The sequence below is a fragment of the Aulonocara stuartgranti genome, assembly GCF_965226115.1.
Source record: "Aulonocara stuartgranti genome assembly, chromosome: 6".
Taxonomy (NCBI): Eukaryota; Metazoa; Chordata; class Actinopteri; order Cichliformes; family Cichlidae; genus Aulonocara; species Aulonocara stuartgranti.
Genome location: NC_138944.1, coordinates 32,269,016 through 32,296,476, shown reverse-complemented (window position 1 = coordinate 32,296,476; position 27,461 = coordinate 32,269,016). Strand labels below are relative to the sequence as shown.

The 27,461-nt window shown below is 42.6% G+C and overlaps 1 protein-coding gene and 2 long non-coding RNA genes across 6 annotated transcripts; 1 reads left to right on the top strand and 2 right to left on the bottom strand.

Annotated features, from left to right (window-relative positions):
• The first annotated feature begins 1,889 nt into the window (after positions 1-1,889).
• LOC309708485 (bromodomain-containing protein 4-like) lies at positions 1,890-24,175 on the top strand. Of its 4 annotated transcripts, XM_082536577.1 has the most exons (21): positions 1,890-2,035; positions 4,136-4,376; positions 4,478-4,570; positions 7,670-7,807; positions 7,918-8,050; positions 8,444-8,958; positions 9,059-9,430; positions 9,785-9,913; positions 11,638-11,859; positions 12,026-12,249; positions 12,327-12,424; positions 12,513-12,758; positions 13,009-13,107; positions 13,201-13,668; positions 15,060-15,653; positions 16,241-16,329; positions 16,505-16,622; positions 18,561-18,694; positions 18,840-19,030; positions 21,829-22,069; positions 22,174-24,175. In XM_082536577.1, the coding sequence occupies exons 2-21, from the start codon at positions 4,248-4,250 to the stop codon at positions 22,240-22,242; spliced, it is 4,302 nt and encodes a 1,433-aa protein (XP_082392703.1). In that variant the 5' UTR covers positions 1,890-2,035; positions 4,136-4,247; the 3' UTR covers positions 22,243-24,175. The 4 variants fall into 4 exon arrangements, with proteins under 4 accessions (XP_082392703.1, XP_082392702.1, XP_082392701.1 ...); XM_082536576.1 differs by lacking the exon at positions 1,890-2,035 and having other exon boundaries at positions 4,150-4,376; positions 9,062-9,430; positions 16,505-16,634; XM_082536575.1 differs by lacking the exon at positions 1,890-2,035 and having other exon boundaries at positions 4,150-4,376; positions 13,012-13,107; positions 16,505-16,634.
• LOC309708487 lies at positions 16,794-18,548 on the bottom strand. The gene is made up of 2 exons (XR_014277282.1): positions 17,133-18,548; positions 16,794-17,022 (listed from the first exon to the last, which is right to left on the bottom strand). It is a non-coding gene; the product is annotated as an uncharacterized lncRNA (long non-coding RNA).
• Positions 23,373-25,818, bottom strand: LOC309708488. Its single transcript, XR_014277283.1, has 2 exons — positions 25,190-25,818; positions 23,373-25,156 (listed from the first exon to the last, which is right to left on the bottom strand). It is a non-coding gene; the product is annotated as an uncharacterized lncRNA (long non-coding RNA).
• Positions 25,819-27,461: the final 1,643 nt, after the last annotated feature.

Sequence of the window (27,461 nt, the reverse complement as noted above, 5' to 3'; positions counted from 1 at the left end):
GTACGCGCACTTTTTACTCGGTTATATATTTAGACCCACTCGTTTAGTAAAGTGAACACCGACCTGTCTCCTGACTGAAATGATTACAAGCTATTGCGTGATGTTAACCCAGGAGAGAGGGGAGGAGTTGTAGGTGACATTTGTTGGCCTGCCCCCCGTGCGTCTGACGTCATTGACGTGAAACGGGACTGTTTGTTCTGGATTTGGGGCGAGGAAGGTCTGTGAACGCTGACAACCGACTGAAGAAGGTAAAAATATCATTTTTCGCCTTCGTGTGGCTTACGTTCGTACATCAAACGAAAGCTTACGACCCCGGGGATCAGATAAAACGCTTACAGCGGGCATCGGTGGCATATTTCCCGCGCGCTCAGTGAGCGCTTCGGGAAGCGGAGCATGAGCTGTCTTCGCAAGGCCTTGCACCGGTTCGGGCACGCGATACAGCTCATTTTTTTAGCTTTTAGGCGCGAGCGACTTGGTGTTGTTGTACATATTCTGCGTTGTGTCTTTCTCCTTTTAACGCTCGCGTAAAGGTCGTTTTTGTAGCAGCGGGCGCTGTCTGTTGTCAGTGTGCACGTTAGCTACATGTCGCTAACATGCTAGCGAGCTAGCTGCTAGGCTGTTTGTTTGTAGCCCCGTAGGCCGTATTCGTGACACAAGTTACGTTCTCTTGGTAGCGTAGTAAAGGCGCTATGGCGCAGAAGCTCATGTGAAATGTGACGTACGTCATTTCGAGAATATCAATCCCGTCAAAGTTGTATTCTGAAACGCAGTTTACGTGCGCAGCTGTCACTTGAGCATAGTGGAAATGGCGATGCGCCGACATGGAAGGTTAGCAAAGGAAAAGCTGAGGAGTAAAGTTGTTTTGCAACAAATTGGGTCGTTTTTATGATCCGGTTACTGGTAGATACTAAGTAGTAGCAGTATGTGATACATTTCGCAGTATCGTTACGTCTAGTGGCTTTATCGATAGAATATTTGATTTGTTGTTGATCAGATTACCTGCGACACTGCTGCGTTCTTAACGTGCTGTGTATGTTGTGTGTAGTTCTATGCAGTTACGTAGTTTGGAGAATGACTTGGTCTTTCGTGTATTTTCCCGCAATATTTATTTATTTTGTCTCAAGCACTCGCTGCAGTGCTAACTGCTGCCCAGTTAGAATTATTATGCATATATTACACGTCTATATTCATTGATAAGGTAGTTATCAACATGCAATCCACTTAACTGGTAAATGTAGGGAACAATTATTCACTTATTTAATGTTTGTTTGTTTTTGTTTTTTTTTAAACTAATGACGGATCTGTAGCTGGAATATGGATCTGTAACGGGTAACAGGCATAGAAAGAGATGTAAATAAAGCTTTTGGTCTTTAGTAGAAGAAACTGTCAGGGTGATAACAAACTAAATGTTAGCTGTTGTCTCTGATTCATTCATTTTGTCTTACTCAGAAATTCCTTTGACCTTTGATCTTAGCGGGTACCAAAGGTCATCTGAAGCATGCCAAGGTTGTGGGTCAGGCAGAGTTCAGTTTTAATGCAAAAGAGTACCATATTAGCTCCTGTCACCTAATTTGTTCTAAGTTTGCTGTACATAAACAGTAGCACAAAAGACCTATGAAAACATGCATATATAGGACGCCCCCTCCCCGAAATCCTGAGTTATTGTTGCAAACTGCTCCATGTACTAGATGTTGACTGGGATAAAGAAGAGTAATGTGCCTGTATCATCCAGATGAGGGCTTTCAATTCTGTGTTTTGTGATGTGGAAGTGTTGTTTTCTATTGTGACAGTTTCAATTTTGAAAAAGGGCAGTTTGCACGAACAAAATCTAACAAACTACATAAATTGACTCTAATTCAATTTGTTATCTCGGTCTCTCACAGGTGTGACACTCGACTCTCTGTGTGTTGTGGTTTTTATGCTGCCGCAGCGTGTCACTAACAAACATCCCACATCACCCTGGGAAGTTGCCACCTCCCCAACTGAGATATGATCACACAACTGCTTTAGACCACAGCTGCACAGCTACAAACATGTAAGTCCACCAAAAATAATTGGCCTTTGAGTTGAGAGAGTTTAATGATGAGTTTTTTCTGCAAGATAATTACCAGTTTGTTTGTTTGTTTGTTTTTCATCTGTGATTAGAAAGTAAATACACTTACATTGTGTTTTCAGCTTTTAAAAAGTCGCCATTATCATAAAACATTTCCATCAATCAGACTTTACCAAGGCATTCTTAAACCTGAACCCCAGTTTTATCTTGCCTTGTGTATAGTTATTATTAATATTACAAAATTTCTGATATTACTAACAAAACCTGAGTCTTAGATAAGGTATGCATTTGAAGTTCTGCCTCATCCTGTTGAGCTGTTCAGTCAATTCCTTCTGTAAATATTAATGCATTTTTGTTGTTTTGCCTAAATTACAAATGCATGATTGATTTAAAAAAAAAAATACTCCAAGCTATGGATTTGTTTTGTAGTCTTTGTGCTTTTAGGACAAGTAAATGCTCTGCATTGTTTGTGGATATTTTATAGCTGGTGAAGCATGTAATGTGTTTACACTTTCTGCTTCCATTTGATGGATCAGAAACTTTGCAGGTTAACAGTCATAACGGTATTTGATCTTAAGCAATGATTCAATATTTATTCCCAGATGCTTTAAACTAAGAGTTTGATGTTGATGTGGAATGCATGCTTTTTGTTTGTGCACATAAACACACGTTGAGTCCTCAGTGCCTGATCCCAGTTTTCGCGCAGTAGTTTCAAGCACGTGATGACAAAATCAGATACTGAGTTTGAGTCACAGCTTAAAGAGCAGTGAATGTGTCAAAGATGAGATCTTTATTGTTTTCTTGAGCGGGGTGAAAAAGATTGACCCTTTGCCAAGTTGCCTCTCTTTCTCACACAGAGACCTTTGGCGATGTACTGTAGAAGAAAATGCTCACACTGGGTTGTGGTCGTGAGTAGGGATGGGTATCGTTTAGGTTTTATCCGATACCAGTACCAAACCGGTACTTTTGAAACGGTGCCGGTGCTTAACAGTGCTCGAACCGGTGCTTAAAGAATGGAGAACACACACTTTGTCCAAAAACCTCTCATGTTCAGCTGGGGTTTTTTTGTAAAAAGATAACAATGTTAGCCTTTTCTGCAGCTATAGAGCATATATGGTATCACTCTTGGCTAGAAGCAGTGCTTAATCAATGGAAAAAACACCAATTTTGTCCAAAAACCTCTCATGTTTAGCTGTTTCCCACTTTTTCTTTGGTCATTTTAGCCTTTTTGGCCAGGGTGAAGGGAGTATCTGCCATCAAACAAGAAAACAGCCGCATGTAACTACAACGGTGTTTGCTAGTTCACCTTACATACATTAATGTAATAACGTGGTTACACACGAACAACATTAAGCTACTGACCCAGAGAAGAACGGCTGCTGCTGCCATCATCATCCGTCATCATTTCTGCTACACTGGCAGGGCTAGGGGCCAGGACTCTCCTCTTTGGGTTTTTGGGGGATGTTGCTAACTCCGGGTCCGATAACAGGCAGCACACCCGCAGTAGATGTGCACGGTGTGAGGTCTCGCAGCAAGCTATCAAATACGGTGCATTTCTCGGCTTTTAACAAAATGCTATACGTCGCCAGGTGTTTCATCAGATTCGAGGAGTTACCTCCTGCACAGTATCACCTTAAAGCACTTGTTGCAGGCTGCTGAGTTTGCATCTTTTGCTGTGAAGTACAGCCAGACTTTTTATTCTGTAGCTCTGCTGTAAAAGAACATACGTACCTGGGCCCGCCTACTATCCTCTGAAAGGCGGGCCCAGGTACGCCAAACGATTGGCTAGAATCTAAAGTGTATGACATCTCAGGAAAAAAAGCACCGACATGTGCGCTGCTTTTCGGTCTGGTTACTACCGTTTATGTCAGAACCGGTGCCATTACCGGTACCCATCCCTAGTCGTGAGACAGATAATTGAGACAGAACGTGTAAAAAGTGGTCTGATCTAGATAGTGGGGTGATAGGAGTTCAGATTCAACGTGTGGCAGTAATGCTAAATGTGAGATACATTCTGAGAAAGTCATGTCAAAATTCTCATAACGGCTGCAGAGATAATGTTTTCCTCTGTGGTTCTTTCAGAGAGTCACGTGAGGAGTGGAATGGCCTGAAGGGGTTCCCCCCGGTCCCACCTGCCCCTGCCAGGTCCAATCTGCCTAAAGTGTCTGCTCAGTCACTGCAGCCCACCTCTGCGATGGGGGACGGACTGGAGGCAGGCAGCAGCCAGAACCCTACCTCCGCCCCACCGCCTATCCCCTTCAACCCTCCACCCCCCGAAACATGGAACCCCTCCAGACCCAAACGACAGACCAACCAGCTGCAGGTAGTAGGACGTTGATTTGTGAACCATGTCTGCTAGTGAAATGTCAGTTTCACTTATTTAATCTGTGTATAATTATTTTTTTTGTTTTTGCTCTTTTTCAGTACTTGCAAAAAGTGGTATTGAAGACATTATGGAAACACAATTTTGCCTGGCCCTTCCAGGCTCCTGTAGATGCCATCAAACTCAATTTGCCTGTGAGTCACGTGTGTGTGTGTGTGTGTGTGTGTGTTTGTTTCAGTGTGTGTGCAATAAGAGTTGAGCACAAAGATAGCTCTGTAACAACTAGTAAATGAATTCCATATGCAAAGTTTCACACAGTAGGACCCGGTGATGGTGGCACCCTGCAGTAAAACACGTCGCTGCCTTTTCTGCTTTTCAGAAAGTGTGTTTTTCTTTTCTGCATTTCCTCATTTGACACTTTGCGACACGTCACATTGACTATTTCAGTTAAGTAGGGAAAAAAAACTCTCCTGCAGTCTTCTGTGGTCTTCTAGTTATGGTTACCAAGGAGACACACAAGGTAGTACCTTTAGTCTTGGCACTGACTTTTTGCTGCAGGTGTTGGTTTTTCAGAGGGAGGATGTTAAGGATGCATCTAGGGCTGTGACTGCTGTTTTTGCTGTTGTTAAATTATGTGCTGTGATAGAGCTGGGCGATATATCGAGTTTTTAAAACATATCGATATATTTTTATACGAGATATAAGATGTGACAATATCCTTTATATCGATATAGTCTATGTTACGTTATAATTATAGTTGTGGAGCCGCAAGTTTGCCTCTCTTTCGTCCACTTTTGTCTCTACACAACGTTACTCCGCCTCGCCTTCACTGAAGACAACTCCCCCTCCTCCCCCATCGCTTCACGTGCAGGCAGCGACAAGACGGACATGGCAAATCTCCGTTAACGAGTTACTGCGCATCGCCCCATGCGTGGGGCTGGACGGCGTCAACGTGCTAACGAGCTAACCGCGCTAACGAGCTAACAGCGCTAACAGCGCTAACCCTAAAATCCTTTCATTCTCTCAAAAGTTGATAGCGCGCCTTATGTATGAATTCTGGTTGTGCTTGATGGCCGCGAACCGATTTTATGTGGTACACGGCGCTCAGCAATCTGTCAAAATGTTTGAGTACGACTTTGGTAAGCTACGGCGCTGCACCGTTTGATAGGTTGTCGGCGCATTACGGCTACCGAGGAGCTTCGCGGAGTGATACGTACTGTGCATCAACGTAATATTACCGTATTGTGTGTGTATAAGGACCATAAATGGCACCTGTAAGAGACGTGGTTATGAAGCGGATTTCAAACTCCAGGCTGTCAGTCACACAGTAAAACTTGGGAACAGAGCAGCTGTGAAATCTGTCTTTGTTATTACGCTCAGCGTCTTTTAGTTTATATTTTGACTGCACAATTGTGAGCTCTTTGTTTAGCACAAAAACAACCTTGTTTTCTTTTATTTATGGAGCATGATTATTTAATGAATGCTCATAATTTAATTTTGAGTAATTTTTCATGTACATCTGTGCTGTATGTTAATAAAAGTGCCTGTGTGACATCTGGGACACAGCTTTGACTAAGAACTCTCTTTTTGTTCTTACTTTATGGCTTAAAAAAAAAAATCGAGATATATATCTTATATCGCCATCCAGCTAAAAAATATCGAGATATGAATTTTGGGTCATATCGCCCAGCCCTATGCTGTGATTGGAGGGTGATCTACTAACAGTGCAGTGATTTAGATACAAAGAAGCAGCCAGTTTATTTCAATAGCAACCAAAATTCTGTCAAGAAAAGCACAAATTAGAGGCTCAAGAAGCAGCAGACACCATGAAGGACTGAGTAATGTACTAATGAGAAGCGTATTACAGGGTAAGCACAGATCTGTTCAGCAGTTCAGATCAATGACAGGCAGCCGAAGGAGGATCGTTCTGTTTTTGGGTAGCTGATAGAAACTGTCAGGACTGTGTGACATTGTGACTGAGACTCAGGTGGAGTGCAGGATTGATCCAGAGGAGAGCTGGATCAAGCCTCCATCTCATTATGAACTATTTCACAATATAAACGTGAAATCTGTGAGTAACAGCTGACCCGTGCCATGTGCAGAAGACTACAAAACTTTATTTACCTCCAAATCTTGAGCCTCTGATTTCTTAATTAAGACACTGTTACTGTGCCACATAACTAAAAGCACACATCAGTCTGGGTTATTTTGTTTTGTTGTGATACTTCACAGTATGTTTAAAAACACATTCACTGTTTCATAAGTAGTTGTATATTGATAGATATTAGTTTGTAACAGATCCAAGCAGAGAGAAGTTCAGTTGTCCTCAGTAACAGTGGTATTACTGAGAAGCAGGTTTATGTAGGGCTCCGCTCTGACCTGCGTTCCTTTTTTTTCTTAAAAATTGAGACTTTTGTAATGAAGTGATATTTTTCATCTGTTGTTGTTGTTTTTGTTGTTGTTTATAATAATAATAACAACGTATACTTTATTGATCCCCGTGGGGAAATTCCTCTCTGCATTTACCCATTCACTCAGTGAAGCTCAGTGAGGTTTACATTGTAACAATTTTTTAGTCCATCTTCTGAATTAATATGGCAGTAAGTTCATATTAGTTTTCCTGAAAACCTTTCCCTGAACTCAAGATATTTTCCATTGAAATCAAGGAAAATTGGTTTGGAGAAAAAAAAAAAAGATGGGAGGTAATTTTTGGAGGAATATTCAAAGAAAATAAATGGATGTCTTCTATGTATGAAAACAGAAGTGCTTTAAACCTAGAGTTTCTTTAATGTCCATTAAAATGAATGCAAAAAAGATTCCAAAGTCTCTAAAAATGTATTTGGAAAATGGTGCTCGGCTCCCTTAATCTTTGACCTCTGATAATTTTGTGGGCTATTTCACTAGTTTCACATTCATTCAGTAAATAGTCATTATGAGAGTCGGAAAGGAGGATTATCCAAATTCAAAACACAAAGATGGTGACAAGGAAAATGCTGAGCGCCGGGCTTGAGAATGGAATTTCACTAGCCTTTTGTCTATTCAGTAACCCATAAACTGAGTTCAGTCTATAATCCTGAGCAGCTTTCCTGAGTTACTTTACATGGTAAATATAATTCTTTAGGATCCTATTAGCATAGTATTTAAACTTGTGCAGGGAATAGCCAGTTTTCATATGAATGTCATTCCCTTGAGGAACAGGATGAGCTTTTAATTCTAATGTTTTCTTTCAACTCTCTTAATTATTCTTCTGTCTAGCTAAAATACTAATACTCGTTTCCCTGCTCTTCTTTAAGGACTATTATAAGATCATAAAGAATCCTATGGACATGGGCACGATTAAAAAACGCCTGGAGAACAACTACTACTGGAATGCCCAGGAGTGTATCCAAGACTTTAACACCATGTTCACAAACTGCTACATCTACAACAAGGTCAGCCACATTAGATTTTCCGCACACATGCGACTGCCCTGCTCAGCGACATTAAGAGACATGGATTGTGGCTAATGTGCTCTGTGGTTTTCATCTGTTTGTGTGTTTAGCCCGGGGATGATATTGTCCTAATGGCAGAAGCCTTGGAAAAGCTCTTTCTCCAAAAGATTACAGAGATGCCGCAGGAGGAGACTGAGATTGCTGTGGTTACAAAGGGACGCAGAGGAGGCAGGCAGGACACGGGTATTATTTTAGCATCGTTCATTTGTTTTTCTGTGAAGCAGAAGAATTCTTCTTGCTGCTTTCCCTCAGTAGAATTGGTACTCCAACTTGATGCCAGAGGATGTGATTCTACTTCCTGGTGTACACTTAAGACTTCATGGAAGAGTTTCCATGCGTCACCAGCAGTGATATGCAAATGCTGCTAATCTAGCCAGCTCAGCTGGTATGTTTGGTTTCATTGTTGTCTGCTCTCCGCCACCCACTAAATCAGCCACACCTCATATGGAACTTTTATTGGGAAATCAGGTTTTGGTTATGTCATGCCTGTTGGTGATCTGCTTTACAACCTGTTGACCTAATGTTTAGCTATGCTAAAGTTTTGTCTTTGTGCTGCTCTCGTGTTCTTCCTTCTAGGTCTGATTTCAAAATCAGATTCAGGACATGACTCATCATCCCCCTCTACCACCCCGCATACACGAGGCTTTTCGTCCCCTTCAACCACTCCACATACCCGTGCTGCACCCGCCCCCCAAGGTTCTCCTGCCTTACCCCTGAGGTTGGACCAGGTGCTGGTCCAGCCTCTGGTCCAGCCTCTGGTCCAGCCTCTGGTCCAACCTCTGGTCAAGCCTCCGGTCCAGCCTCCGGTCCAGCCTCTGGTCCAGCCTCTGGTCCAGCCCCTGGCTCAGCCCTTGGCCCAGCCTCTGGCCCAGCCTCTGGTCCAGACTCTGGCCCAGAGTCTAGCCCAACCTCACCTTCCCCGTGTGCCTCCAACAACCACAAACCATGCGCCCCATCTGGGGCCTCCATTCTCCCTCACCACTTCAGACGTCCTGGCCCAGGGAATGACTTCAGTTCCACCTCCGACTGTGACTCACCCAGGCCTCCATCCTACTGCCCCCATACTGCAAAGTTCGCCTGCTCTCATCAAGGTAAGACGACATCTATTGTTGCAAAGACACTTGCTGATGTGTTTTTTTTTTTTTTTTCCTTTTTCCAGACTGTGACCTCTAAACTCTTCTGTTCCAACAGCAGAAGAAGAGCCAGAAGAGGAAAGCTGATACCACGACACCCACCGCCAACGATCAGCTCAGTGAATCGTCTCCCATTTCTGCCGAGACCCGGCCGCGCAGAGACAGCAGCCGCCCATCAAAGCAGCCCAAAAGAGAAGCATCACAGCCAGACTCTCAGCATCAACTTGGAGGAGTCTTGGAGATGGGAGGGTCAGGAACACCGAAGCGCCAGGAGCAGTTACGTTGGTGTGCACGCCTCGTCAGAGAGATGCTGTCTAAGAAACACGTGGCATATGCCTGGCCTTTTTACAAACCTGTTGATGCAAAAGCTCTCGGTCTCCACGACTACCATGAAATCATCAAGCACCCCATGGATCTCAGCACCATCAAGGTGATTTTATTACAACATGTACAAACCTGTTTTTATAGTTAGGAAGGTTTCAGCCTGAGTCTGCCTGTGATAAAATTTGCTCTTGATACCAAAGCTTTTTGACATTTTGCTGGATTTCTTTGTTTAGTTTGCTTTTATTTAATCTTTTTACCACAAACATTTAAACAACTAATGAGCCACACAAACGTCAGACAGTGAATAATAATCAAGAGGATGTAAACTAGGTAATCCCAAATAAATAGCTAAGCTTCAGCTTGATAAGTCAACTTTTAAATTGCCAACGTGCATGTCTCGTGTGTCTTTAAATTTGCAGAATTTTGATCGCTACTGTTTTGTTTTTTTAATCCCCTCCAGAAAAAGCTGGACAACAGACAGTACAGAGATGCTCAAGAATTTGCAGCAGACGTCAGGTTGATGTTCTCGAACTGTTACAAATACAACCCTCCAGACCACGATGTGGTTGCCATGGCGCGCAAATTACAGGTAAACCACACATTTCACACACTGCAAACCGTAACCTACATTATATAACCTATATGTGCAAAAGTCTTTAGACCGCCCTCTAAATTTGAAAAAAAAGCTCTTAACAAAATCTCATAGAAAAGTTTTGAACAATCACATAAAGTTCATAACCTTCTGTGCCCACACAATTTTGATCTTATTGTACAAAGGTTTGATTGTTAGGTGACATGCTTTGCAGTGTGTGGATGTGGACAATTTCCTCGTTATATCATGACATCTTAATGAGTTTTAACATCTTATTGTTTATTCCATGTGTTTGATTTGCATTTTGTAGCTGCTGATCTGAACTCTTGATATGTGTAACAAAGAGGTTTTGGTGTAAGTAAAAGACTTTTAAGTTAAAGCATAAACATTAAGCTGGAAAAAAGAAAGTCAGAGATGACCTATCAGTGAGACAGCAGAGATTTTGGGATTGGCTAAATTCAGGCCTGAAGATCATTGCAGAACCCAAGTGGATGATTGCAGGATTGTTTTCTTTGTAAAGCAGTACACCTTTGCAGCATCTATCAAGCTGGTGTTGATTGATGACTGCTGTAGGTTACAGAGTAGTTTTTCTTATGTAGAAAACTTTTAAGTCAGCACCAAAGTAAAGTGAGAGAAAAAGAGCATGCACTTGGGCTGTGCGATATGACCAAAATCTCATATCCCGATATTAAACATCTACCCAATAACGATATAAATCACAAAAATATAACATTTTCTGTAAATTCTGTGAATCTCGGGTAGCTGAAGTGTTTCCAGCTGGGCGTCGTGTAGCTGGAGTCGAGTGTTTTAACCGATGCATGAAACTACACATTTTTAGACAGGTTGTAACGGCCGCCGTTTTCTTTGTGAGTATTTATTACACGGCGTGCTGCGGGGAAAAGCCTGCTCTAACGTTTGAGTCTAAGGTTTATTTTTTTGACACCCGGCGGCTCTTTTTTGCTTCTCATCCGTAAACACTCTGCATACTTTTTCACGTGATTCAGTTTATTTTGAAAAGTCTCAACAGGATCTTGAGCTTTATTGTGAAAGGTTTATGTGGAACATAAACAAGCGGACACGCGATGGTTTTACCGTCGTTGTTGCTAACCGCAACGCATAAAAACAGGCGCTTGTCCGTCCGTAGTGTGGTTATATTAAGTATAAGAGAAAAAGAGAACTTTAAGAAATTAATATAGCCACTACAGTGACCATCAAAACGATGAAAAAATATTGCCGTAAACAGTTTATTTTGCGACACCACGAAACAAACGATAGCGTAAAATGAAACGATAGTTTTTATATCGTCAGCCGATATATATCGTTATATCGAACAGCCCTAGCATGCACAGCAGTTAATTAAGCAGCACAAACTCGAGTACAACCTCGATGACTTCCAGCAGTCAGCTCTTCTCTTATTCATAGGCTGCTTACATATTACATGTTGCATCCTCTATTGCAGTTACATATCTGATAAAGCTTGCCTTGTGTTTGAGCTGCTGACCTTCTGCGACAAAGAAATGGAGGAAATTCACATAGAGGGTTAAAAAAAAAGTCTATGGTGTACAGCATAAAAAGCTAGTGTGATTTAACAGTTTTAGAAGAGCTTCTAAAATAGAGATTTGAACCCGTAAAGGGCCAGTTCACCAAATAGTACAGTATCTGAACGTGTCTGTTGCTCCACTCGAGCTGACAGCTTTTCTTGCTGTCCTTCAATCTTACAGGACGTGTTTGAGATGCGTTTCGCCAAAATGCCCGATGACCCAGAGGAGCCAGTCCCTGTTCCCACCCCGTCATCAGCTCTCCACCCTGCCCCCTCCACTCGACAAGTCCCACCTCCTTCTGCCGCCTCGGAAGATGAGAGCTCGAGCTCCTCAGAATCAGAGTCTTCAGGAGGAGACTCGGAACAAGAAAGGAAACAGCGATTAGCTGAGTTACAGGAACAGGTTAGATGAGGGAAAGTTAAGGGGAGGTTGGCTAATTAGACACAAGAGTTGGGTTGGCCGTGTAGAATGGTCTGAGTAAAACACGGCTGAATGCTGGAGAATCAAATGTGCAGAGGCTTATCATCTCTTTAACACACAAGTGTGTGTGTGTGTGTGTGTGTTTCAGCTTAAAGCTGTCCATGAGCAGCTGGCAGCGCTCTCCCAGCCACAGGTCAGCAAGCCCAAGAAGAAAGAGAGGGAGAAGAAGGAAAAGAAGAAAGAAAAGCACAAGAAAAAAGTGGGAGCAGAGGAACCTTTGGAGACTCTCCCACTTGCAATGCTTCAGGCATCTAAGAAAAGCAAAAGTAGTAAAGAACCTATCAGTGCAAAGAAAGACAGGAAAAAGCCCAGGTAGGTTTTCCAGACGTAAAACTCAGGTTATTGTACCTGCACTGCATGGAGCTCATCTAAGAACTTCTCATTTACAGTAAAAAAGAAGGAGTTAAAAATCCCCGGCCTGCTGTGCCCCCTCAGCCTGGGCCGACCCCTCTCGTCCCTTCAGCTTCTCTTGAAGATGTTGACATCGGTGCGTTAATTAAAGAACATATGATTGAGTTTTGTTGATATGCATGCCTGGGACTATTGTAAACCTATTGTAATGCGTCCTCCTCCAGACATGTCTGCTGACAGGTGTAAGCCAATGTCGTATGAGGAGAAGCGCCAGCTGAGCCTCGATATCAATAAGTTGCCCGGAGACAAGCTGGGCCGTGTCGTGCACATAATCCAAACCCGTGAGCCGTCGCTGAAAAACTCCAATCCAGATGAGATTGAGATTGACTTTGAGACACTGAAGCCCTCCACGCTGAGAGAGCTAGAGAAGTATGTCTCAAGCTGCCTCAGGAAGAAGAAAAAACCATCAGGTAGGCTTTTTGCACATTTAGAACCTTTTTTAAAACACTTTCACATAAGGTTCGTAATTCCAAAGATTCTCATGCGAGCTCTTGTTTTTAAGTCTTTGTTCCCCATGCTTTCCAGTTAACGTTATCTGGGTGCAATCTTACTTTCACATATTGATAGTTTCTTTTGGAAGATGTGTCGCTGCTTCTGTTATATTGGATTATGTGAACAATATTCTGTTTAATCTCTGAATGCTGTGGCTCTTTTTTGCAGCAGAGAAGCCTCTGGAAATGCCAAATGTGACAAAGATGAAGACGGGATCCTCATCTTCAGGCAGCAGTGACTCCTCAGATAGTGAAGACTCTGACAGTGGTAATATACACTCGGCAGTCTGCACCAGCAGAGTCCTAGGTTTTGTCTTCAACATGTTATATTTCTTCATTTCATATTGTGCTGTCTGTACAGGGCTGGTTCCCAAGCAACCGAAGAAGACTTCAACTAACAAGGACACCAAGAGACCGCAGCACCAGTTCATTGGTAGTGGAGTGGGCCCAGTCACTTCTCAGCCACAGCAGCCTCAGCTTCAGCCTCAGTCACAGCTTCAGACACAGCTTCAGCTTCAGCCTCAGCTTCAACCTCAGACACAGCCTCAGGTGGTCCAGTCCAAACCACCATATATCCCGGCTCCAGCTATTTCCCTCCCTGTCCCTGTCCCCTCTCTGGATTCCTCCCAGCTATTGGCCTCAGGATTTGACCCTCTGGCCCACTTCATGAATTCTCACCTGACGCAGTCCAACACAGAGCCTAATGCAACCATTACTACTGCCAGTGCTCCTGTTGCCTCTGGCCTCCTCAATACCAACGCGCCCACCAACCAGACGCCTTCTGAGACGCACCCTTTCCTAAACCAACATCCCATCATCCCTTCTCCAGGTACGTCCACCAGAACAGGACTCTGCTAACAACTCTGTATTCACTTCATCAAGAGCCAAAAAAAGGTGGATTTTTATGCTTTCCCGTATTTTTGGCCATCTATGTACTGATGCATCCTCAAACACAACTCTGGAGTAATGAGTTCAGTGTCTGTCCAAGAACTACATGCGTGCTAAAAGCTTCAGACTGTCAGGCTGTTCAAATAATTTGTTTAAGGCACTTTTTTCTCCCATGCTTTTAGCTCTGATGTTACAGAGAGTGGAGCAAGAGGTTACACCCAACTACTCTTTGTTATCAGTGGGCAGCCAATCAGAGCAAAACTTCCTTAAAGAGAGAGCAAAGGGAATTATATTGGGATGTTTCAGAGGGTGGACTAAATGAGGATCATTTTATACCAGTTATTCTTTAAGTCTCTAAGAATTAAAGCGTATAGCTTGAAGTGTGCATAATAGGCCTCCTTTATTGTGACAGTACATCTTTTAATAGCTGGAGATAATTATATGTTTATCACCAAAAAATGACTGTTCCATTTATTCAGAAGACAGCTGCCGTCTTCTGTTACAACTTAACAGTTAATTGTTAATTGTTCAGACTGCTTGCTTCGTCAGTCAAAATAAAGTAAGTAAAATCACTGCTATAAAAATTTAGATTCTAAACTCCTGGAACTGTCCATAGTGTTTTTCTTCTCTTGTGAATACAATAATTCAAGAATGAGGTGACGTACGATTTTCAAATTGATATCATAGGTACAGTTGCTAAAAATCTTAGACAAGTTCGAACCTCAGTGACCTCGACCTCAAGGTCAAGGAGGTCCACTTTTCTGAAAATCACCATAGATTTTTAAATTTATCTACTATCATCTACTATGAGAATGAGGAGTGGGGGCAGCAGTATTTTTGGTTTTATTGTATTGAGCAACACTATTAACTGTAAATGTTTTCAAGCTGGAGGCTCATGTCAGCTACTCAAAACACACATCAACGCTTGCTAGTCTGGACTTTCTTCTTCTTTCTCTTGGAGTTCTGCTCCTTCAGCAGCAGCTCTGTTTAATGCAGTTTCCTCTTCTCTACCTTCTCCTCCAGTATCGCTTCTTTTAAAACAATAAATGGCTGAATTATTCCAAAGTGACATGCTGCCATTGCGTAGTGTCTAGTAGTTTAAAGTGTTTGAGTAAGCCAAGGAAGGAAGAGCAGATAATTACATTTGCAAGGTTGTTGTGTGTTGTTTTTTTTTAAATATGTCTGTAATCTATATGTAGGGAAATGGTGAAATATTTCAGTCTAATGAGAGGTGAAGCTTGAAGAGCTGGAGCTTTCATGATATACACATCCTCCTGTTTCCTGTGTTCTTTACATTCATGCCTTTCCCATTTTTCTCTCCTATGTTTACAGCAATCCATAATGCTCTTCCCCAGCAACCATCAAGACCTAGCAACCGTGCAGCGCCACTTCCACCCAAACCTGCACAGCCTCCTCCATCCTCCCTCCCTTCAATGCCTCCAGCTTCCTCACCTCAGCTTCAGCCCTCGCTTCCTCTCACCCTCCCCCCACAGCCTGTCCCCCGCCCTCGCGTCCCGTCACCGCCATCCCACGGCATCCTGGGCACCCTCTCGGCGCAGCCTCCCCAAGCCCTGCTGGAGGACGACGAGGAGCCAACGCCCACCAGCTCTGAGACCCCACCGCTCAGCCAGGTCCACAGCCTCCTGCAGTCACTTCAGCCCAGAGCCCCCACGCAAACGCTGCACACGCATTCTCCCGTGCAGCTGGGGCCGCCACTGCATGCGCAGGTCATGACAACAGCCGCCCCCGTTCTGACGCAGAGACACGGCTCAGGCCAAGCGTACATGCAGCAGTCGTTCCCGCATACGCACACGTCAACACCGCAGCAGCAGCAGAAGGGCGGGGTGCTGCAGCAGAAGGTACAGCAGCTGCAACAGCACCAACAGCAGCCATCGCCACAAAGCAAAGTGGAGCCTTTCACAACAGGTAAGGTGTCTTAATGCCTCATGGTCACACACATTCAGATAGCTGCTCTGCTGACAGCTGCTTCTTTCCAGTCAATTTCCCTCCACTGCTGTCGACAGACTGAGCAGATCACAAACAGACCTAGACCACAGATCTCACCACAGCCCATTCGCAGTCTTTGTCAGTGAACTGTACCAAGTAAAACTTATCCCAACATATTGTGTCATATCTGCACTTGGCCATAGTGTGGAGCAAAATGTATTTGTCTTGAAATGTGCTGCCTCTTGGCCAGGACTCCCTTGAAAAAGAGGTCTTTGATCTCAACGGGACATTCCTGGTTAAATAAAGGTTAAATAAATAAAATAAAAAATCTCTGTCTTTTAAAACATTGCTACATGTTGCAAGGCATCTATCATGTGACCTGTGGTCACAGCTGAAAACATGAGGCTGCTCCTGTTGCATAACAGCACAGTAAAACAATACTTGAAAGTTACAAATCACTGCACGTTGTGTCGACCCTAATGCTTGGTACCGATTAGACATAATCACTGTAGGCACACATTAAATGAGGCATTTAATTAAATGATGGGACACCGATGTTTTTGCAGGTTGCCCCTCTCCGCTGATGATGCACTCTCCTCCGATGCCTGCGTTCCATTCAATGGGACAACAGTCGCCTCCACAGACCAAGAAGCATGTAAGTGATTTAGCATTGACTTTGTACTGTTTGTCTGTCTGGATTGGAAGTTAATGCCTCTCCTCATCTTATGTTTAAATGTATAGTTTGAACGAGTGAGTACAAACAAGTACAATAATCAGTTCAAATGTTAAAAAGAAGCAATTCGACAAAAGTGGTTGTTCATCCTGTGTAGGAGCAGAGGTCAAACATGGGGATCAAAGAAGAGAAGCTTTCCCAGTCACCAGTGCTGCCACCCTCGCCCTTCAGCCCAGGCGTTCGTCAGGATGCACACAAACCAGACAACAAACACAGTGAGTGCAAAAGTGTGTATGTGTCTGTTTTACAATCCAGTCGTATGTGAATAAAAAGAATCATACATTTAGCTGCAGGTAACTTTTTGCATTTTTTTTGTTGTGCTCAAACCTCATTGGTCAGCGGTCCCTCGTTTATCGAGTTACATTCTAAAAATAACCCACGAAAGGTGAAATCGCGAAGTAGCCAGTTTTATTTTTTGCAATTATTATAGATGTGTTAAGGCTGTAAAACCCCTCACTACACACTTTATACACTTTTTTTCAGGCAGGCATGAACATTTTCACACTTTTAAACAATCTCAAAGTTCAAACTTTCGTAGAAAAACAAGTTTAGTATTATAGAATGAAACCAAAGATCAAACCCTGTTTTCAGTTCCAGAACACGGGAATAGAGCAGCTGCAAGAGAATTCAACATTAGTGAGTCAATGGTACGGAGGTAGAGGAAGCAAAAACAATGAGTTGAGTAAAGTTTGACTTATCTGACTGTTTTGTTTTGCTTAATGCACCTTATAATCCAGTGTGCCTTGTGGTCCGAAACATACGGTAACTTCTACCAGAAGTCCTACTTTTTGTGCGATGGTTAGCATCTTCCTCTGCCTTTTGGGTGCTACTGGAGGTACCTGTGATGGTGCAAAACGTTTCGTCAACATTGTTGTGTTTGTTGGGTAGAAAACCTGCAAACATACAGTACAGCACTTGTACTGACACTGCTAGCCATTAGTGGTGCAACGGATCAAAAATCTCACGGTTCGGATCGGATCACGGTTTTAAGTCACGGATCGGATCAATTTTCAGATCAGCGAAAAAAGACAAAAATTTAACATTTACTTATTGAAGTATTTTTTTTCCTGTTAAAAACATTCAACTCAAGACTCATCCCACGCAATTATTAAAAAGAAATTATGGTACAAAATAGGGCAGTACAGTCTTTGTATCTACCAATTCAATTTTATTTATAAAGCGCCAAATCACAATAACAGTCGCCTCAAGGCACTTTATTATTGTAAGGTAGACCCTACAATAATACATAACGCTCATTATATCGCACTCCGCTGTGATATCATGAGCTTTTGTAGTAGTTAGGGCAACAGAAGACGCCTAGGACAGTTCAGCCACAACCTAAATCTTTTCCCGCTCATACATGCTTGGAACGATCTTGCCACTAAAGTGGACGCGAGCGGGATATCATAGCGTGGCTCAAGCACGTTGATCATAGTTTAAACCCCTTGTTTTGCACAATGGCATACGGCCTCCCGTCTGCAGCTAAACACCCCAATAGCTTTTGTAATAGCTTTAGCCCGCTCGGATTGGGCAGCAAAGGGTTGCTTAAATGCCGCAAACCCCTCTGCTCCTCCATTTGGATCGCTAGCGCTGGCCATAACTATCTCTTGACAGACCCACCATGCGCACCATACACATACTTTTTTTTTTTCTTCTTTTTCGAATCTTCGGATCACGTGCGTACCAAACCGTGGAGTGGGATCGGTTCAGATTACGGATGAACCGTGATCCGTTGCACCACTACTAGCCATCGAAGATTTATGTGAATTTGACATGGTTAACAGCAAAATTACAAACAAAAAATAAATAAATCCGCAAACAGCGAGGCCACGAAAGGTGAACCGCATTATAGCAAGGGACCACTGTATATATCGAATCCAGAAGGCTTTTGTATGCATTCTCCCACAGTTCCCTATAGCCAGCTTATGGAAGCAGCATTGAGTCAAGTGTTGTTTTCATTGCAAAGTATTTTAACAGCTGTTCAGAACTAATGTCTGTCCAAACGAACACACCACAAACTAATCCTGGAGATTCCAAATAAAAAGTTTCCCAGCTAAAGCTCGCAAAGGTTGTTGGATTTTAAAATGGAAATTAGTGTCGACGTGGCTTAAAGGGTGTAGTATATAGAGTTACTCTTTCTTTGTCTCTCACAGGGTTAGATATAAAGCCGATGGATGGCTCTCGTCCCATTTCGCATTTGGCAGACTCGCCTGCACCACCCTGCTCCCAGCAGGACAACAAAATCAAGCAAGAACCCAAAACTCCCATCGCTCCCAAGAAGGCACAGGTGTGTAGAAGCCTGAGATGAGAGAATAATTTCATAAGCCACATTAAACCAGACTGTCCTTCCTGGTTTCTTTTTTCTGTCCTTCATTTTGGCCTTTTTTAAAACTTGACCTGGTTTTTCTGTTTGTTTCTTTTCTTTTTTATAGGAGGTCAAGATAAAGAACATGGGTTCTTGGGCCAGCCTGGCTCAAAAGTCCCAGTCCACACCGGCGTTCTCGGTGCGCTCTTCAAGCGACAGCTTTGAAAGATACAAGCAGGTCGCGAGAGAGAAGGAGGAGAGAGAGAGACAGCTGAAAGCACAGGCTGAACAGGCCAGGAGGGAGCAAGAGAAGCTACGGTGAGTGGGAGGTTAGCAGGTAATGTGTGACCAGGGAAATGCGTCAGAAGCTGTAATCCTATTAGAATTTAGCTTGACTTAAACAGTCATAAATATCGCGCTCATCACCACTTTATTGCTTTTGCTCATTTAATGGTTTAGTATCACACAGCTTAGTATCCTGCCAGCTGATGTAAATGTCAGACATTTCCGCCAAACTTACAAGTCAACTGTGAGTAAGTGTGAACTCTCACACTTTGATGTGAAACCTTGAAAGTGGGTTGCTCCGGTTGTGAATCAGCTGCTACGTTTTGGGTTGGTTTTCCCAGAATACTGAAACGACTACAAAGCATGAGCTGCACGAAAGGTACAAGGAGAAAAGTAAAAATCAATAAAAAATATTATTTTATTAACATGGGACAGTGTACATTGCACTGCTTCATCTTGTCTTAAGACATTGCAGCGATTGAACGTGTAGTTAAACTGACAGAAAGTCGAGTTTCACTCACTTAAGATGAAAGTGGGTTGTATGTGACCCTCGATGCAAAACGAGGTTCAAGTTAACTGGACGAAAGAATCTGCTGTTGGCAGGGCCGTTGCTAGCCATTTGGGTGCCCTAAGCACAAATGCTTTATGGTGCCCCCCCCCGCCACTGAAAAAAAAAAAAAAAAACATTAATACTTTTGAATTTCTCAGTGGAATTTGTTTAATTAAATAACAACAAACATGACAGTTAAACAAATAAATAAGGTTAAAGGAGGTTAAAAATACTGTTACAAATAAATACTGAAACAAAAATTGAACATTGGAACAAGAACAAAGAGCCTGGCAATAATGTGTAATTTTTTTAATAAAAAAATAATATATATAATATAATAGTATTATTATTAATATATTTACAAATAGTTTCACAATAGAATTTAAATAAGAAACTTAAATAAGAAAAATAAGAATTTGAACACAAAAGCCACATTCCTTAAGTAACTATGTTAAACATTTTTACAATTCGTTGTCAGAGTATGCCCTAGACTCTAGGGCATACTCTGACAACCAGAAAATGCAGGCGTGTGCCTCTCTAGGGCCTAGAGAGGCACACGCCTGCATTTTCTGGTTGCAAAATCAGCTATAAGGTCATCATATGATAGCTTCTGAGCCACGTCACCATTGATGCTGATAACAGCCAGACCACTTAAACGTTCCTGCCCCATTGATGAACGCAGGTACGTTTTAATGAGTTTGAGCTTTGAAAAGCTTCGCTCAGCAGAGGCAACTGTGACAGGCAGGGTCAGTGCAATACGCAGAGCAATCCACAGATTGGGATATACCTCTTGAAGCTGATTGTCATGTAAAAATGACAGCATTTCCAAAGCAGACGTCTGTGGTGGCAGCTGAGGAAGGTTGATGATTTCCTGCATCATCTCAGGTCCATCAATGTCAGCTACTCCCTTATCTGTCAGTGTCTTTTGTACTTCAGTGGGATTGTTGCAGGGTCTACAATGGCTGGTGGTTGATGTCCAGGGATGGCACTACTACTGGATGGTTCATCCTGTCCTTGAGATCCTCCTTGAACATATTTAAGCATTGACCCTGCATACAAGAGAAAATATTCAGGGATTTTACAGAAATACAATTTTGAATCTACAGTAGGCCTACGAAAGATTGCATTATAAGACTAATAAATTAAGTAAGTCACTGGTACATTTAAAAATTACTAACTATATTTTACATGTATAGATTTTCATAATGGCAAATGGCAATATAAACATGCTGTACATAATTTGATATAAATGCGCAAGTAGGAAATCTATATTACTGGAAGATATAGGTTTCATATTACAGTTTCACCAACAGATGTCGCCCTTGATCTATGAACCTAAAGAAAGACGAGAACTATTTATGTGTTCAGACGTCAATGGCATAAATAAGATATGCGTCTTTATAGATATCCTGAAATGCAGCAACATACAAAGTAATCTTGTCTAATCTGATAATAATACTTGTCTGCATCACTGACCTATCCCAAAGTTAAGGTTAATCAGTAGCATGCATGACGTTAGCCAGCTAGCAACCTGAGGAGGGAAATGCTAGTCTCACGAATCACGATAACGTTAGCAATCGTGTTATCTGAAAACCGTCAATTGAGTGACCATGATGAGTTGCTTTTAGTAGTCCATTCTATATTCATATCCACAACGTAAACAAACTACCCAACATCAATCATTTGCAACATTTGTTAACACAGTATGAACACTGCTAACAGGAGCTATCACAGAGTTGACGGACATGAGCGTGCAAGCAAGGGCTACAATAATGAACTTTTTTTATTATTATTATTTAAACATTGCCTTACCGGCAAGCGACGCCTGAGTTTCATCACGCTTCCTCTTCTTCTTTCTTTTCTCCGCTCCCGACTCCTGTTGCCGTTTCGAGGCCATGTTCAAACAGGTGTTTACCAATTATAGAACAGACCACTGGGAGTGGGGGGGCACCAGGAGGAGACTGGAGACAGGGCACAAAGCAGATTCACCCCTTTTCTCGGGAAAATTGTTTTATGTTGCTTTTGTATTGTTTAACCATATTAATGCATATGATATTTATAGTATTAATATGGTTTACTTTTTTTTTTTACGACCCTGATTTTTTTGGTGCCCTACCGGCCATTTGGTGCCCTACGCAGTGTGCGTTATGTGCGTTTGCGGAGCTACGGCACTGGCTGTTGGTTAGGTTGTATTTGAGTGTGACCTTGATGGGAATCATTTATGGGCATCATGCAGTGCTGACTGCCAGCTGTCTCACTTTTTGTTTGCTTGTTGTCGCAGCCGTGACGACAAGGACACGGCGGAGCCGTTTCGCCGAGTGCCAGATGACGACCGCCGTCGCCCAAATCAGCAGTCGCCGCACGCTCCAGTTCCTCCAGCTTCGACTCCTCCCACTCACTCTCCGCAGGCCCCACCTACACAATCACAAGCCCCCCCACCCACCTCCGCTTCACAGAACACGCTCAACCAGGACAGGGCGACGGCACGGCGTGAGGCACAGGAGAGGCGCAGGAGAGAGGCGGTATGGGAGAGAAAAGGGGGGGGGAAGAGGGAGGGAATTATTTTATCAATTTCTTTTTAGAATCTATCTTTCATGCTGCTTCTCGTCCTCTGGTTCCTCCGCAGATGGCAGACACCATTGACATCAATTTCCAGAGTGACCTGATGGCAATTTTTGAAGAGAATCTGTTCTGAGAGGAAGGCACGAGAGCAGGACCCCGTAGACTCACAAGAAGCAGATTTGCAGATCGCTTCCAAACACCCGTGCTGTGACGCACACGGTCGCTGCTTACACAAATGCACACATCTGCATACACAGACTCAGTACTAACTGTCCCTTTCTCTCAGCAGTTGAAACAGCTGGTTTGTGTCGTGAATGAGAGATGAGGGGAAGTGAAATTAAAATAACAAGCCCCCCTTTTGTTTGTTTGTTTTTTGTTTTTGTTTGTCCCCCCCTTCCCCGGCTTGGTGTCTCTGGTTGTAGGTTCTTGATCACCATGGCCAACAGGTCCAAATGGTTGCCCCCCACCCCATATGAGGATATGATGAAAAGGAGGGGACTGAGCATCTATATTTAAAGAGAAAAAAAAAAAACAGTAAAAAGCATGTATGAAAAGATGGGGTTAAAACACACAGATGAATGAATAATAATGCTTTTAGTTTTCTCTCTGGATCTTGTCTCTTATTTTATTTTTAAGTTGGATTTTTTTTTTTTTAACTGGGAGGGTCGGGCCGGGGTGCTCACGTTTGCCAGGTTGAGCGGTCATCTGTTGTTTCTTCTTAAGGCACCGTGGGGATGGGGGAAACCCCCCCGCCATGGCTCTATTCAAACCCTTTTTCTAAGACCTTTACATCCTTCAGCTTCTCTCTTTCTCCAGTTACCAACAGAAGAGGTTGAAGAGAGCAGCAAGGAAAGAGCCAGTCACCACATTTAAACAAAAAAATTTCAACGTGTCCTTCGCCTTAGTGCTCCGGCCTGTAAACTAATGATTGCACCCCACAAATTATACATATTATATATATAAATAGAAACAAATACGTATAAATATAGATATATAAATATATATATTCTATACGATGAAAAGTCAACAGGAAAAAGGAAGATGAGAAGGATTTGGATTGCGGGGAGCAAAGCTCGTCTCGGTGTTCATCTCTGAGCTCTGGTTTTGATTTTGTAGAAATTACTGTAAAGAAGAAGAAAAACTTTTTTATGATTCTATTGAAAAGATGTGTTCTCTCACACACACCTTTTTTCTCTCTCCTCTGGTTTTGTTTTTCTTAACTCTATGCCAAAACCAATCTATCGAGTGCTGAAACGTCATTCACTTTCTTTCTTCTTTTTTTTTATGTGTACTTCTTTTCACTTTATATGAAAGGTTTTGTTTTTACTGCTATTTAATTTTCCTGTCCTTCCCCCCCCCCTTTTTTTTTTTTTTTTTTTTTAAAACCATGCAGTAGTTTGCTCTGTACTAGTTTGAAGCGGTTCCACCAATCATCTTATGCGACTACTTTAGTAGCCCCCTCCCATCATGCTCCAGTTGTCCGATGAATCCGCTCTTGACTCATTGATTACTTGTGTTCTTTTATGGATTTGTTATTTTTATTCATCATGTTCATGTTTTTAGTCTCTTTGCCGTCTCATCTTCCACTATCTCGTTCCCAGCTTCTGCTGCAGTCTGTATAATAGGTTCTGATTCTGTTGTTTTTAGCTCTTATTTCTGAGATGTTTTTATCATCCACGGTAACAGTTTTGGGATGTTGTATGCCATTGTGTTTGGAAACTGAGCTTTTTTTTTTTTTTTTTTCTTTCCCCTCCCCCCGACTGTCTGTTGGTTGGCCCACTGATCCATGAGTGTTTCTGACTCTATAATCACGTCTTCTTCTTCTTCTCCTTTTTTTAATGTTCTACTTCCTTTCCGTTTTCATATTTAACTGTTTTTAAGTTTCTTTTTCCTTTGCTATGTTTTTTTTTTTTCTTTTACCCAGAACAATGTGTTGGTATGTTGGTGAGTGAGGCATTGAGGTCAATAGATTCATCTTGTTCAGATTATGGAGTACAACATCTTTTTTTTTTTTGTTTGTTTGTTTGTTTTTTAAAGAAAAGTATTAAAATAATATTTAAAAAATATTTGGGTGTTCATGGTTTTTTGTTTTATTGGTTGAGTCTACAAACAAGTGAACTTTAGTTATCCACTGTCTGCCAAGGGGGGGGGCTGTTCCATCATTTTGCTCACTGAAGAGTCATTGTTACAGTACAGCTCCACTCTGTGCACCTCCTGGATGGTACATGTGCTTTATGTCCTATGCAGACTTCACACTTTGGCCCAGTTACCTCATTCCAAATGTCTGTTTGACCTCTTATCGGGGTGGGGTGGGGGAAAGGTTCCCCTCTGGGCAGGTCGCAAAGCCAACGCAGATAGACTGTTGTGTTCACATCAACCTGTAGCAGTTCTAGCAATTCTAAATTTTTTTATTTTATTTTTTTTTTAAATATAGCCTGACTAAAAAGGTCCCAATCAGGTATTGTCTGATGATGATAAACATAACACCTGTTACAAGATTCAGCTGTGATGACTGGCAGCTGTGATGCTTGTGTCAGGGCGGAGCTATGTTCTTTACTATTGCAAAAAGGCAAGGTTTGTCTGGAGCTCAATCAACCTGAATATTCGGTAGAGACTAAGCAGTGCAGACACAACCCATGCTAGCGTCTGCTAAGAGAACACTTGCATTACCATTCAGGAGAGAGGAGGAATGTGAATGATGCTGCATTTCTTTTTTGCTGTTATAAATCCATTTATAATACCAAAATATAAATGCATTTGTATTTCATAATGAAAGACTCCACTTGAGGCTCAAATCAGTGTAGTGATCAACCTGCAGGTGCTTAGTGCAGCATTAACAGAGTGTTCCCAACAGTGAGACACTGAAAAGAGGGTTTGAAAGAGAACTGTCTGAAACTGAATGTTTATATTAGCCTAATGCTGGCGGTTGTTGAAAATTGCATAGTGACATTTAAATAATAAACAGACCAGAACCTTAAAGCGGGCACAGTCACACTTATGTACAAACGAAAAGAATGACTGTGGCTAATTTTGCCATCTACTGTCACCTCTTCCTCAGCACTCATGGTTCAGATCACAACCATTGTGTAGAAGTTGGCCTTCAATTTTATTTCAACATTACGTGACTCAAACTGGTGGAGTCTTTCCACATACATGTTAAAACCTGTCAAGTACTCAAAAATGCATTTGTGGAGGTTGCTGTGACGCAAGGTGACAACAACACATTTTGCTATGATCACTTGCACAAATACACAGAAACACAAGTGAAACCCTTAGCAGCCATCCTGTCTCAACTGTTTAAAAATCAAGCAATAATACATTTTTGCAGTTTTAGTTCTGTGAATGTGAAAGCCAGAGAAACTTTATTGCCAAGAAAAAGTATTTACTCACCAATCCAAATCACTGAATTCACATCTTCTAATCGCTTTGACGACCACAGGTGTAAAAAAATCAAGTAAATGTAAAAATCACCTAGGCATGCAGACTGGTTCTGCAAACATCTGGGAAAGAATGGTCGCTCTCAGGAGCTCAGTGAATTCCAGCATGGTACCGTGATAGGATCGCAGCAAGTCCAGTCATGAAATTTCTAAATATTCCACAGTCAACTGTCAGTGGTATTTTAACAATGTGGAAGTGATAGGTTACATAAAGTCAGAGACACATAGTACACAGAGGTTGCCGACATCACTAAAGACTTTCAGTGCGTAGAGAGCTTCATGGAATGGGTTTCTATGGCCGAGCGGAGTTTGGCTCTGCCCCTTAGCACCAGTGAAAGGAACATGCTCCCAACTCATTTCAACCATGTGCAGTGGTACAGTACGCAGTGAAGCAAGACAACGCTCCTCCAAGATCATGGTGCTACATATAAGGGACAATCAACACAGGCCTCCATAAAGTGCAAGTGTGCAAAAAACAAAAACACCAGACACAACAGAACGGTGCAGACACAACAGTGCAATAGAAAAGTGCAACAATGACAGTGGGTTATGCAAAAAGACTGAGCATTGTGCAAAAAGTAACTTCGTGTATGAAGATGTGCATGTGTGTGTATGACATTGTGCAGATAAGTGCTTGAGGTAGTGACGTGTATGAGGGTATGCATGTGTGTCTGTCCAGTCACTGAGTGTTCAGGAGTCTGATGGCTTGGGGAAAGAAACTGTTTCGCAGTCTGGCAGTGAGGGCATGAATGCTCCGGTACCTCTTGCCAGAAGGCAGCAGGGTGAAGAGTGTGTGTGAGAAGTGCACAACGCTGGTGGCTTTGTGGATGCAGCGGGTGCGATAGGTGTCTGTGATGGAGGGAAGACATGCTCCAATGAACTTCTCAGCTGTTCACACTATCCGTTGTAGGGTATTGTGATCCAATACGATGCAGTTACCATGCACAGTGATGCAGCTGCTCAGGATGCTCTCGATAGTCCCTCTGCAGATGGTGATGAGAATGTTGGGAGATGGGCTTTTCTCAGGTCCCGTGTGAGGTAGAGACGCTTTCTTACTTATGGAGCTGGTGTTGAGGGTCCAGGTGAGGTTCTCTCCCAGAACACCAAGGAATTTGGTGCTCTTGATGACCTCCACAGAGGATCGATGTTGCAACACGACTGCACACCAGTGCACAAAGACATCGATGAGCGAGGTTGGTGTGGAAGAACTTCACTGGCCAGCACAGAGTCCTGACCTTAACCCATAGAACACCTTTGGGATGAATTACAGCAGAGACTGCAAGCCAGGCCTTCTCATCCAGCATCACTGTCTGACCTCACAAATGCACATGGCTGTTCGTAGTGTAGACCGCAGATACAAACTGTGCTACTTTTAGTTGTTCTCTTGGAACAAGGGTCACTGCAGCAGGTAGCTGCTCTTCCTGATACAACATCCTTTAGTTCGACCCTTAACCACTACTCTATGGCAGTACGACACAACTGTAAACTGAATACATACAGGGAGATGTAGTTTCAGTGTGTTTAAGGTGTTAAATGAGTCTGAATTAGTTTTTATAGCACAACAACTTGTGATTCAAACCTCTTAAAGTTAACAGCTATGTCAGCGACAGAGCCAGCATTCAAACACTTCTGCTCTACAGTTTGAATCAAGCCCTGGCCCTCCAGTACTACACATCTGAAGCCTTTGTGTGGATAAAATAACGTGGACAGTTTTATTTAAACTGTATCCTAAATCTAGTCTCCCATGGCCTTGAGCAGCTGATAAACCTGCTGCTGCAGCAAGGATCTGCTTTGTTTCTTTATCATACTGAGCAGGGAGAAGGCTTTTCCTGTCCTCTGCATATTTGACTTTCAAATCGTTGTGTTGCATAGCTTTTAAATGGTTTGAATTAAATTCAGGGCGGGACAGAAACCA

Coding starts and splice junctions, on each gene's coding strand:
- LOC309708485 (XM_082536574.1), top strand. CDS start 4,248: ATGGGGGACGGACTGGAGGCAGGCAGCAGCCAGAACCCTACCTCCGCC. Junction 12,425..12,512: donor TCTTGAAGATGTTGACATCG/GTGCGTTAATTA, acceptor GTCCTCCTCCAG/ACATGTCTGCTGACAGGTGT. Junction 15,654..16,240: donor AGTGGAGCCTTTCACAACAG/GTAAGGTGTCTT, acceptor ATGTTTTTGCAG/GTTGCCCCTCTCCGCTGATG.